The sequence below is a fragment of the Lonchura striata genome, chromosome 1A (genome assembly GCF_050655825.1).
Source record: "Lonchura striata isolate lonStrDom1 chromosome 1A, ASM5065582v1, whole genome shotgun sequence".
In the NCBI taxonomy this organism is placed as follows: Eukaryota; Metazoa; Chordata; class Aves; order Passeriformes; family Estrildidae; genus Lonchura; species Lonchura striata.
The window spans coordinates 67375690-67389331 of record NC_140741.1 but is presented as its reverse complement, the minus strand read 5'-3'; the positions used below and the strand labels follow the sequence as shown (position 1 = coordinate 67389331).

The following is a 13642-nucleotide window of genomic DNA, read 5'->3' as shown; positions in this document are numbered from 1 at the left end:
CTGTGCTCTGTAATTTAAACCATTACCAAAAGCATAAGCTGCATTAAGAGCTTGATAGATGTATGCTTAAAGATAATTATGCATTTACTGTGTTTTAATAATTCTGATTATTGTTTTCTGTCAGCAGACTTGATGTGTTAAACTATTTTAGCAGTATTTGTCATTATTCTGGCAAATTATTTCTGTAAATGAATCACTGGGTCCCATGAAATTCCAATGCATTTTTTCATTCTGCTGGGTTTTTATCCTCCAGTATTCAGCTGTGTGTAAACTGAATGTGAAGCCATTAGACTCATGGGCTCAGTGATAGCTTGACTCACAGTGATGTGGAGAAGAATGAAAACAATCAGCTGTGCATGTTAATTGCAAAACATTATTAGTGATATTTCTCCCTTTTTTATGCAGAAGTTTAAAATATTGGAGCAAGTCCTATATTAGAATAACTTATTATTATGTATATTTTATTACCTTTGTCTTATCTTAATTATAATTGCCTTTTTTTTTTTTTTCCCAGATCAGTGAATGGCTCTGTTTAAACTGCCAGGTGCAAAGAACATTAGGAGGTGACCTAGCACCAGGTCATGGTCCTGGGCCACAGCCACTTGCACCCAAACAGAAGACACCCATTCTACCTACAGCAGCTAAACCATCTCCCCAGCCACAGCCTGTTCAGAAGAAAGATGTAACTCCAAAACCTGATCCTTCACAGTCAGTAGATTCGAAAAAACCTCCTCCACAAAAAAAGCCAACACCCTTGCCAGGGTCTCCTCCTGTAAAATCAAAACAGCCTCGTGCAGAACCCACTGAGACCTCCCAGCAAATAGATGCCACTCCAAAATCTGATCAGGTCAAGCCAACACAGGCTGAAGATAAGCAGAAACAACCCAGTGTACAGAAGCCTACAGCAGATACTGTATCTACCTCTGTAGCACCAGAGCAGAAGCAGGATTTGGGAGGTCCCCGACCGCCAACTCAGCAGAAAGTGACAGACTCCCCAAAGCCTGAGCTTGCAAAGCCATCCCAGGATACACATCCAGCTGGGGATAAACCAGATTCCAAACCTGTTCCACAAGTGTCCCGGCAGAAATCAGATCCCAAGCTTGCATCTCAGCCTGGGGCTCGACCAGATGCTAAAGCTCAAAAGCCTGTTGAGCCAGCGCAAACAAAAGATGATCCTAAAAAGTTACCAACAAAACCAGCCCCAAAGCCTGACACAAAACCAGCTCCCAAGGGCCCACAAGCAGGGGCAGGACCCAAGCCAGCACCAGCACAGCTGGCACCTCAGCCCCAGCCACCTCAGAAAACTCCTGAGCAATCAAGGCGTTTCAGCCTTAACCTGGGAGGCATCACTGATGCCCCTAAGCCTCAGCCTACAACACCACAAGAAACAGTTACTGGGAAACTCTTCGGATTTGGAGCTTCATTCTTCAGCCAGGCTTCAAATTTAATTTCCACGGCGGGTCAGGCAGGGTCTCAGCCATCGGGCCCCCCTGCGCCTGGCCCTGCAGCGAAGCAGCCCCAGCCTCCACCACAGCCTCCAGCCCCTCAAGCAGCCCCCAAAGAGGCTGCTCAGGCTCAGCCTCTTCCAAAAGCTGTTCCTGTAAAGAAAGAAGCCAAGCCTCTTACAACTGAAAAAACAGAGCCATTGAAAGTGGATAGTGTTTTAACTAAAGGATCTGATTTAGAAAAGAAACCTGGTTTGGCTAAAGATAGCAAGCCTCAGGCTGCTGAAGCTAAGAAACCCGATGGGCTGTCGGAACCAGAGAAAGCTAGCCAACCTGAAATGTCTTGTCCCCTTTGTAAAACTGGACTAAATATTGGTTCTAAGGATCCCCCCAACTTTAATACCTGTACTGAGTGCAAGAAAGTTGTGTGCAATCTCTGTGGATTTAACCCAATGCCGCACATAGCTGAGGTAAGGTGATGGAGTCTATATTTATTTACCCTGTATTCCTACTTACAGGTTCCCTGTGCTCTGGAGACATAAATAGCTGGTTTTAGCTATTGAATTGTTAAGAAATTTTATTGAGTGTTTCATCCTCTGAAGTCTTTTAAAATTAAGTACTTGTGTATATGAAACTTTGCCACTTGTCAGATAGTACTTACGAATCTTTTGGCATATTAAGGAGGTCTGGTAGAGTTGGTTGCTAGGGCTTTGAGGCATGAGCAGATGTGGTTATAAACTCCTTTGAAACTGGTGCTACTATGACACAGCAAACTACTGTACTTTCAGTCTGTTATAAGCTTTTTCTTATACTTCAGCGTTGTCTCCTAATGTGTGTTTCTTTAAGCAGTGCCTCTGATTCAAAAAACTATTGAATGAAACAATGTGTTAATCCTTAGTTATTGCACTTCCCTCCTGTTAATAAATTCCTAAATTTATTCCATTAATCTCATTCTGGCTCTGGAGTCTTTGCATATGCTGATGCATTCATTAGGAAGGTTGAAGTTTGAGTGATATCTGTGTGGTGGAAGATGTAATTTTTTGGCAAGAACAATACAAGACTCACAAAGTTACTTCATTCATTAAAGACTGTCACTTTGAAAGTGCTTTTTCTGTGAGACAGCTATTCATATTTTAAAGAATTACACAACTTATTTTCAGTAGTTTCCTCATATTGTATGTTTTTATCTGCTTCCTTTCTCTGGGTATTTTTTTTTTTTTCTGACAAGGGGATTGGAAACTTTATAGTAGCTTAATGGAAAGGTGGAGGCACATCTTATTTGCCCTATGAATTTGGCAAGTTTAAGTTAACAGAAGCAGACCAACTAAAAATACTTGTGAGCAGTTGAAATGTTTAAGTTGGTCCGTGCAGCACATGAGGACTGTGGCAGTTGGTGTTCTGCCTTTGAAATCTGAATGAATAAATGCCAGAGTTAAAGAATATCACATCTCGGTCTTAAGGTGAGAATAAGTGGGAAGAAATAGCATATTGCAGGGAAAATATTGCTTATGATGTTTGTGTATGCCTTTGCGTATTCTTTTCTGGAATATACCATCATCTTAGAAGTCTTTTTCCTAATATAATAAGCACATTTTATCCAACACATGAATATGTTATCTAATGGTCAGAAAGACATGTCTGAAAATGCAGGAAGATTGATCAGGGATTGAAAATGGGGATTTTCTTATTTTTAATATTGTTTACGCACTAAATAGCATCACACACTCCACCATTATTCAACTCAGGGTGTACACACACACACTTACATGGATTTAATTGTGAAAAAAAAGCTTATGATTCTCTCCAGGGGCTCTCTAGTATGTGTACCAGAGTACCATGGAAACAAGATGTGTCAGTGCTGGTGAAACATTGCTCAAATCACAGCAACTCAAGTCCTGGTGCATGACTTGTCTTCTTCAGCATTGGCTTAGTTATGATGGTGTGGGACTGCCTTGTGGTGTGCAGATGTTACCTTGATTTCATCTGGTTAAGATGAAAAGACTGAGACTCTGTTTCTGTTTTTCCATCACTGCTTTTTTAGAAGATTCCCTCTGATTCTACTCTTTAGAATATCCAGAGCTTGAAATATGAATGATTTTCCTTAGTCTGACTTCCTCATGCTTTTCTCCTTTGGCTCCTGCTTCCTTGTCCTACACATTTCCACCTCTGTCCACATTTTCTGTCTTACCTTCATTTTCTACTTAGTTTTACTAGAAAGTGGCAGTGTACTTTACCTTCACAATAGGAGGTGGTTTGCTTGGCTGAGAGCATCCTGACTTTCCTTTCCATAAAGATTGGATAGAACAGGGAGCTCATGGTTTCATCTCCCAATGTGCTGTGTAAATAATGTATTTATGGTCAGATAGCAATTCTGTCCCTGGATGGTATATAGTGTATGCCTTTTACATGACAGAACCATGATGATGAGCAAATAATTTGTGCTCACTTGTATACTCTTTTTGTCCACCAAATTCTTCTAATGTGTTCAGTACAGTCTTGGAGGTTTTATTTACTTGTCTCTTTCTTTCGAAGTTAGGAAGGAGAAATATAAATTCTTTTTAAAATTGGTCTTTCTGGTGGTTTTCTGCCTAATTCTTTTATTCCTGTACTGTGCATTCAGATAAAAAATGTAATTCCAGAAGCTATATGCTGTCTTGGCCCCAGAAGTCATTTTGGATGAACAAACATACCCCATCTTAAACATAATCTTAGTTTTTCTTTGGGCCTGCAGCTGTATCACAGTTATTCTGACAGTTGCTTATGTGTTGTCTACATTTTGTTCCCTCAATAATGGCTGAAAATGAGTGGAGCTTTATTGACTGACTGCTAGCTGAACCTTGTTGCCAGCAAAGCTTGTATTAGGCTACATGATAAGGATCAGTCCAATGGAACAGGGAAACCAGTGTTTCATTTTCAAATGCAGAGGAGCATCTAAACCCCATGGGCACTTCTACCTTAAGATTTCTCAGCAGGGAATCTTTTCCAGCCAATGTGCTGTTGTACTGCAGACAGAGCTGAGAGTAGTATTTTTAAAGGGAAGAAAGTGCTTTTTTACAGTGGCAGTTGTTTGTTCTTGCCTGTATGTGACAGAAATAACTATCAAAAAATCTTTAAGTTGCTGCAAACAGTCAGTCCTCTAATAGCCCCTCTACTGCAGAAAATAGAACTAGACTCTTACCTAGTCAAAATCAACAATATGCTATTTACTTCAGTGAAATTGTTTTGATTTCTGCAAGCAGAGAATTAAGCCAGAATAAATTTTCTTAAAATTAGCTGATTGTTCTTTTTCTCCCTGATTTGTTGCTACAACAGTCAAACAGTTATTTACTTAAATGGTAATTTATCCATGATGCAAACAGCCACAAATGATTAAATAAATGACACTTGATAGATTTCAGAGACCCACAGGACCATGGGAGCCCTAGTGCATTAGCACACTCCTTATTCTGCCATTTGCTCAATGGGGAGGAGAACTGTTTACTGGCTCTGTAATTAGGTTTCCAGCTCAGGTAGTTGGAAGCAGCTCTATTTTTAGTAACAAAGCACAAGATCACAACTGCTGAAGCCAGAAATGAAATGTGTGGCAACGACCATTTTGTGCATTTGAACTCAGTGAACTGTTCAGAATATTGAGCATGAGCGGAGATGGTTGTCTATAATGTAATTAAATATGTTGAGGTCAGGAATACAGAACCTGTGATAAATTAATGCAGTAATAAAATGTAAAAAAAAAAAAAAAAGATGGATTAAAAGCTAAACTAAGGAAAAATAATATAATCCAGATTTTTAGATTCTATGTGAGCAATATGAAGGATGACATCTTAATAAAATTATGTTATGAAACAGAAAGGGTTGAAAATGTGAAATGTGTATATGTGACAGTGCTAATGTATTTAATCTAACAGAACCACCAGGAGAACAATAGAAGCACTTTTTAGTCTACTGATAGCTATAAAATTATCTGGAAAGGCAGTGGGAGGTAAGGAATGCTCCATATCTGAAATAAATTACAGGGGCTACAGAAAGGAGAAAAAAGTTTTGAATGATGGTGAAGGACAGGGAGAACTGTGGAAGAGACATCATATCTTTGACTTGGATTTGTTGTTTGAAAAATATGTAATCTGTTAGGGGTATGATCAGAATACATAATATAAACAATTTTAGAGTGATATTTGCTAATATGTTTATTACAGCACATGTAGTCTGTATGCAATTGTTTTGCATTGGTGGATGACAGGAATCTATAAAGCTTGATGGTTTCTCTCCAGTCTATATTCTTATATATTTTTTTATAAATAGTTGTATAACTTGCCAAAAGAATTTATGTGTTTTTATGATAACTCATTTTACCACTCCTTATTAAAGAAATAATTTTTTCTTGTTCCCTTAGACTATGGAGAGAAGGAAAAGAAAAAAAATATATTTTTTTTTTTAAAGTAAGCACAGTGCCATCATTAAACTCCATATCATAACCAGGTGAAAAATTGGTACCTTGCTGTTCCAGTATGGATTTGTAGAGGTAGCAGTAAATAGCATTTTGGAATAAGCCTCTCTGGAGATGGAGTGATTTTGTGGTTGCGTGGTGTCATGTACCTGGATACATCTTGGGTTTTTCTACCTCCCAAAATCCTACAGAAAGGGTACTGGAACGTGTGAATGAGCACCCAGTGTAAATATTTCTGCTAGATTCTGTTTTTCCAAGACTTCACTGATATTTTAAATGGACTGAGCAAGTGTGCCCTTATACTCAAGCTTTAAAAGTAGGCTTTGAAAATAATTAAAAAAAGCTCCAAATCTGAAGTAAGTGAATCAAACCCTGCTATTAAATGCTCAAATGTGCCTTGGACTTCTTAAAACAGTGTGCAGCAACATTAAAAAGTAATAATCCATGTATTATTCTAATGAAAATCCCTAAAATAGTGTACTGCACCATCTGAGGTGACACCCATTGCCTATCTTTAATTAATTAACAGCTCTGTACTGTCATGTATTTCCTGCTTGAAAAAGCTCAGACTGCTCTGCAAACTGGCAGGTTTAGCTCCTATAAGAAACTTCTATCTTCTCTCTTATGTTTGGTGATGAGTTGTTTTGGAAACAGATGGTGTCTGGGAAACATAGTGAAGAAGAATTTGCACTAAAGAGACAAAGAGAAAAACAATCACTCCTTTCAGTTGCATAATTTATCTTTGCTTCTTCCCTCTCTCCTTAAAGAACCTTTTAAAATTTTGATTGTAAGAAAGTGAATGCTATTACTGTTTAATAAAGTAACTAAATAATACAGAACATAATAGGCTAACACAATGTATTCCCTAACATTTATGGAAATTTTATCCATTAAATGATAATTCTTTATAATTGAGAATATATTAAAACTACTGCTAATTATTATTTTGAAAGATAAAATCTGGCATTGAAATACAGAGTGCATGTTAGATGATAAAACCCCCACTGTATTTCTTGACTGTCAGAATGAAGTTATTCTCACTCGTAATTAGGTGTCTTACTTTTCTTTTTAACTTATTCAATATGCATAACAGACAAAAATATTGAAATGGAAATATTTTTCATAGCAGAATGAATCACCTTTTCCATTTTTCCTATAAATCACATATATTGTGTATATAGAGAAGAGAAGGGCTAATATGTAATGACTCTTAGATGGATGATTTAGTCAAAATTGAACACAGATAAATATTTTTTTTAAAATTTAATGTCTGAATTCACTTTTTATATAAGATTCAAGAACTTAAGCTTCTTCAACAAAGTTAGATTTTGGTGTTTCACATTTGCAGAGGTATTTAAATACTTAAAGACAGACAGATACTTGTATGCATGTTAGGAGCTCATGTCCTTCTCTGATGCCTCAGCTAAACCTGTTCCAAAAAACCCAGATTTGACCTGATGATTTTACAGAGGCCTGGACTTGTGTCTTCTGCACATGGCTTGAGCTGTTCCTTTTGAGCAGTGTCTAACTTCTGTTTAAACCCCTTTGAAGTCCAGACATGGAAACCTCTTATGTCTTTGAGAATAGTTCAACCAAAAGCAGTACTGCTTGGTATTAGGAATACCAGCTACAGCTGCTTCAATAATTAATTACAATAATAAAGCCTGCTCATGGTCAAATGTGATGTGGTGGTGGTTTGCCAAGTTTCTTTATTATTCAGTGGTATTATATGCAAAGCACTGACCTGCAAATAGACATGTGACTTCAGGACTCTCATCCTCATCTCAGCCCTGCTGCTGCCTCCATGGTGCAGCCAAGTTTCTTGTCTCCCAATTTCCTCCAAGACCCCACAATTCTCCACTCAAATTTCAACAAAGTGAACTACTGCATCCAGATAATAACCCATTCAGTAGATGTCCTGTGATGGTTTTGTTTGAATCCCTCATCACTGTAGAGGAAAGTGAAAACATCTTTGCTTTCTCACAACTTTCTCTGAACAGGTGTGTTGCAGTTCAGTAAGGCTGCTTAGTGCAGAGCAAGTTATACACTTATGCAGTTTGATTTTTGGCAGTCAGGTTTTGATGGTTATTTTTGAAAGTGATCTTGGGATGATATTTGAAAGCAAAGCATCTGAGATCTCTTTGGTTATTAGTCAAGGCATGAGTTACAAGATTGCATTCTTGTTGATTTTCCTTTTCAGTATTTATGACCACAAAATTAGGTTTTGTTTCTCCCCCTGAAATTAAATTCAAGGATGAAGATTGGTCTCATTGCTCAAAGTAATAGTCTGACCTTTGGAAGGACTATTACCATGATTAATTGCCTGCTATTTGTTTCTTTTTTCCTAGTCTCAAAAAGTTTCCAAATTACCTCTCTGAACAAAGAACTCCATTGAAACCAAGAATGAGATATAGACATAAAGCCATCTAAGGCCAGATGGCTTTTATTAATGTTGGTAATGGCCACTGATGGTGTGAAATCCAAAAGGATGTCTACAGCAGCACTGCTGCTGGCACACACAGCTCCTGTCGATCTGGCTATTTTTCATCCACTTGGAATTAATTTGCAATGAGTTCTTTACTTATATACATTTATTCCATCTTAGATGCCTTTGCATTTTTGAAAGATAAAATGCTTAGGTGAGTGATTAATGCAGAGCTTTCAGTGCTGATTTTTGTGTGTGGTTCATTTTTCTCCTGTGCAGATAGTTTATAGACTAGTGTATTAGAGACAGTCAAGCTGGAGTCACAAACCTAAAACAGATTATCAGGAAAATTACTGACCTGGCCTTGAGCCAGGTGATTTTCTTCTCTGTTACTTCATTAGAAATTTGGTTGGTGTCCCATTATTGAATGAGCAAGAAGTCTTTTGAAAGTGAAGTTGGTATCAACTTTTTGAATTTTTCTACTCAACTTTATAATAGTAGTTTAAAGAGAATTTATTTATTGAGATAAAAGTATTTCATGTTTTCCATTACAGTGTAATACATTTTTTTCATGCTTTATTGAGAAAAAAATGCTTACTTTAGAGACTTTAAATGTCACTGTAAGTTTTAATTAATTTCAACATAAGACCTAGTGATCCACTTCCAGATTTTCTTAAGCAAACAATAAAAATCTACTGTATGTTAAGTGCCTTAAGTTTTTGATTTTTTTGGTGCCCAGGTAAGACATTATATACTATCTGATCACACTGACATTGTCATAAATTGTGTGACCATAAAAATATAAAGCATTTAGCTTTTTGTAGGAACCCTCATGTAGTTTTGGTGTTCTGATAGATTCCCTAATAGAGGGAAGCTTTGAATGAAATTTTTTTTAATATTCCAGGAATGTGAAGAGCTGATGCTCTTCCAAATGCTATAATACCATTTTGAATAATATCAGAGGATTTTATATATCTGAAACCAGAATATTTTTTCCCTGAATATTTTTCACTGTGATTAACTATAATAGGACTGACAGATATTGTAGTCCATAATAAAATTCTGAGAAGACAATATCAATTGTCAATTGAAATATTTGCATAGATTTTGTGGTCTCATTTCTTGAAGAACAAGGTTATTTATGTTAAAGAAGTTAAGTTCCAATTCCTGCATATGTTAAAAATTCCATGTCATGTTTCTGTTGACCAAAATCTGAATGAAAGGTCAACACTTCCCAGAAAGAAATTCTAAAAAATCCCTTGTTTGCCACTACTGTGGCGTGATTTTAGACTTAATGGGATAGCATAAGCGTAATCAAAGTAATTTTGCAACTAATTGTAACTGTTTGCAAGAAGTGTGGCCAGCTGTAAAAATAAAAATTCAGATGTAAAGAAAACAATTAAATAAGAAAGAGGGGGCATTTACCTGGTTTATTTTTGTATTTTACACATTAATGTTTCTCCATGAGTAATGAAAAGATTGTGTCGTTTAAAGAGACAGTGGTAATTTTTTTTTTTTTTATTTTGCTGAAATACATATAGTTCAGTGGACTAGAATGAGAAGAAATGTGACTTTAGATTGAATGTTATTTATCTAGTAAATTGATTTCTGTAGTATTACAAAGAGTAAGGGTGGAGCAGAGGGGAACCTAAGCCATTATATAGTAGTGGAAAGGCGATTAGATTCATGCCAGTAAGCTGCTGGAGATGCTGCCCAGCAGCATTTGAAACAGGAGGTCACAGACTGATGTTAGAGAGGGGGATTAGCTGCTGCTGAACTATTCTGGCTGAATTTTGCACAAAATGCTGTTGAACTGGGGGGAAGAGGGGAAAAATATATATTTTTGCATCACTAGAAAAAAAAAAGTAAGAGGCAGTAGGTTGACCAGAACACTCACTGAGAAGAATGATGAGGTGTATTAGTTTTCCATCTGTGTTTTGGAGGTTAATGAAATTACTCAGACAGTGAGGTAACTTAGGCTTCTAAGGACAAGACTGAAAGACCATCTGGTGGTCTTCTGTTTTTAGTATTTCTAGGTTAGTAAATTTCTTTGTTGTTGTTTTTGGGGTTTATTTTTGTTTTTCCTCTTTTTTTTCCTTAGCAACCTTCACATTGGAAAGGGTCCAGCTGTCATGTACAGAGATTAGAAATTGAACACATGAAATCTTGTCCTTATACATGCTATTTTAATGCATGTATTTACTTTCTCAGTTTCTTTTTGTAGTTATCTTAATAATTGTGCTAAAGACTGCAGATGTATTTATAATATTTTAATTTTTGGACGGATTTTTGACCACTTTTCTGGCATCCAAAAGGAGTATACTGTTGTGATTTTTTTTGTTTGGTTTTGCAATGGCATTCTCATAATAGCTGAAGTTGTTGACATAACTCCGATCTTCACCATTATTTGTCAATACAAATGTCTGATTTTTTTGAAGTGCCACTTTGTTAATTGATCTTAAATTTTGTATCTTCCCTTTTATTTAAGAAGAAAAATATGTATTTCTTTTTGGTTGCTGACAAACTCTTAGCTATTGTCTTTGGGATACTAACTAGTAACTATATTTTTGTACATTTAGAGCAGGATATTAGGTCCTTTACTGTCTAGGTAAGCTTTCATATCTGCTTGTTCCCCACCCTCCACCAAACCAACACACCAACTCTTAAATGTCTACATAAATATTATTCTCCCACAGCTATTCAATGGGAATTTTCACTTAGACATTGAACTTTGACATGGTACAAGAGAACCAGCCTGAGCACATACCCAACTTCAGATGCTCTCTTCTTGCTTTTGAATTGCAGTGGGAAAAAAAGACTGTAATGTTTGAAATACCTTTTATTTCTTGAATATTTTTTTTAAATATGCACTAAATAATTGTTTTTTCTCAAAGTTCAATCTGACACAGAAAATTGGCTAAAACAGTAAAATTTAAACATATTCTACCTTCTGGCTCTTGTTATTTGGTGTTTCATAGGAGAGTTATTTTACTTTTAAAGTCAGAAGTGGACATTGGATTAATGTTTCAGCACTATCTCTAAAAGTATTTGGATTTTTGTTAAGTCTAAGTTTAACTATGGAAAGGGAAAAACTCAGAATAAAAAAACAAACTCTGCTTCAATTTTTAAAAATGCAATGTATTTTCTGCTAAATATGGCTCCGGGTTGGTGGTGTGGTGTAGCATTTGTAAGATTGAGAAAGTGTAGGCTTTGTACTCATTACAGAATAAGTTAAACAGGACTGCCTCTTTCATGGGCTTCTTTACATGCACCTTTGTGCTAACCCACAGTGCCCTTCTGGTTTTCCTGACAGTTGTAGCCAAGGACACTTGTAATGTGCTGTGCAGTGAATTTTTAAGGTCATGTGCCCAGTGTATCTGGGACTTGATTACACTGCTATGACAGACCCCTAAAGAGGAAGAGCACTACTCTTTTTCTTCTGTATCACCTATCAGCAGAAGGATCTCCTGGTCAAAACATGAACTCTCATTTGATTTGGCTGACTTTTAAATACTTCAGCTGTGCTGCTTCTTCTCCAGACCTGTAAGAATTGTGTTACTGCTCTGTCACCCTTCAAATGACAAATCTGGTCAATGTATTTTTCATGAGGTGCATTAATGCACATTTTAGTTAAAGGATCTTGTTTAAATCCATAATGTTTTGCAATTAGTTAAAGACATAATTAGAGACATCAGTGAAATTCATACTTGTCCCTCCCCTTGCTTTCTTCTCTATGCTATTGGTAACTGGAATCAAGAAAAGTTCAGCTTTAATGTAGTAAATTGGCCTGTTCCAGGTGTTGGTCTAAGATGTGATGCATTTCCCTGATGAGTTCCTTAAGCTCTTTTGAGTTTGGTCCTTGTTGTCTTTCCAGGGTAAAATGAAGATATATTTGATGCTGTAAGGATTGCTATTTCTTTGGTACCTGTAAAGGGCAAAGTGAAACTTTATCTACAAATCACAGTAGATCATCCTGTCCAAATCCCTGCCCAAAGCAGGGTCAGTTGAAGCAGGCTTCTTGAAGGCAGTTAGGGTTTGATTGGTTCCAGACTTGGAGACTCCACAACCTCTATAGACAATCATTGGCCATCTTCCTTTCTTTCTTTTTAAGTATTTCCTTAAAATAATATTTATTTGAATGGATTGAATTCAAATGAACTTAAATGAGTAAATTAAATGCTTAGTATTTGAATTTATGTTAATTTGAATTTTTTTCTGTTCATGAGGTATCATTGAAGAGACTTGTCTTTATGTTTTTTTCACTCTCCCCTCAGCTATCTGCACACATTGAGGCAACCTTCTTCAGCCTTCTCTTTAGGCTCCTTTTTTAATCTCATTTCCAGCTCTTTCAGCTTCTTCTCTATATGACTGATGCTTCCTCATGACCCTTTCCTGGACTTGCTCCAGTATTTCCGTGTCTCTATTTTACTGGGAAGCCAAGAACTAGACAAAGAACTCTCCCAGCAGTACAGAGTACAGGGGAATAATCACCTCCCAGACGTGCTAACTATGCCCCTAATTAAGACAGGATGCTGCAAGTATTTAAGCATGGCTTTTTCTCAGTGCCTCCCCTTATTTTCATACCATGCTCAAAGGCACAGAATACATGTCTGGTTTCTTGCAGCACCATGGCAGCAGGGTGAAGAGAAGCACTTTGCTGTAAACACAACTTTACATATTATCAAAAATTATGGGGTCCAGCAGAAGGAATCAGTCCAGATCAATCTAGGCTCAGGAATAATAACTTTAAACTGGCTATTAGTCACTGTATATCAGTGAACTTCACACAGACAGAGCTTCTATAAAGTGAAAATTTTGGATTACTGTGATATATATATATAAAATGTGTTCTATCAGATCTTCTCCATGGCAGGTGTATATTGACTTCTCCAAGTTATATTAACAGGTTCAACAGCAAAAGGTATAGATACTGATTTGGAGGAAAGGAATGATTAGGACAGAATCCAAGCTAAAATTTCATAGGATGTTCCAAGAGTTGAACTTTGAACCTGATCTGTATGTCTGGAGTATTTATATTTGAATCAGTTTAGATAAATGTCACTTTCTACTTTCTCCTCTTCCTAAACCAACTTCCTTTCCATACAAGCTGAAAGAGTTGATGTTTATATTTCAAATTGTTATTTTCTTCTATTAACTATGGGTCTCCTTTGTCTTATAATCTTTTTCATTAATGATTTTCATTTTTTAAGTGTCTCTTTTCGCTCCAAGCAGTGGATGAGAAAAAAAAAAAATGCAGGATTAATGGTCTAACTTCAATATTTAGTAACTGGTTTTCCAGATGCAGAACTTCTGTTGCTGCATCTTGAA

The 13642-nt window shown here is 36.6% G+C and overlaps 1 protein-coding gene across 8 annotated transcripts in view; it reads left to right on the top strand.

The window, feature by feature from the left end:
• The window catches only part of PCLO (piccolo presynaptic cytomatrix protein), a 318666-nt gene that overhangs the window by 18480 nt on the left and 286544 nt on the right, over positions 1 to 13642 (top strand). For all 8 annotated transcript variants that reach the window (XM_021539594.4, XM_085569964.1, XM_021539596.4 and 5 more), the window contains exon 3: positions 515 to 1915. In XM_021539594.4, the coding sequence (XP_021395269.3) occupies positions 515 to 1915 (1401 nt within the window). The remainder of the gene's footprint in view (positions 1 to 514; positions 1916 to 13642) is intronic.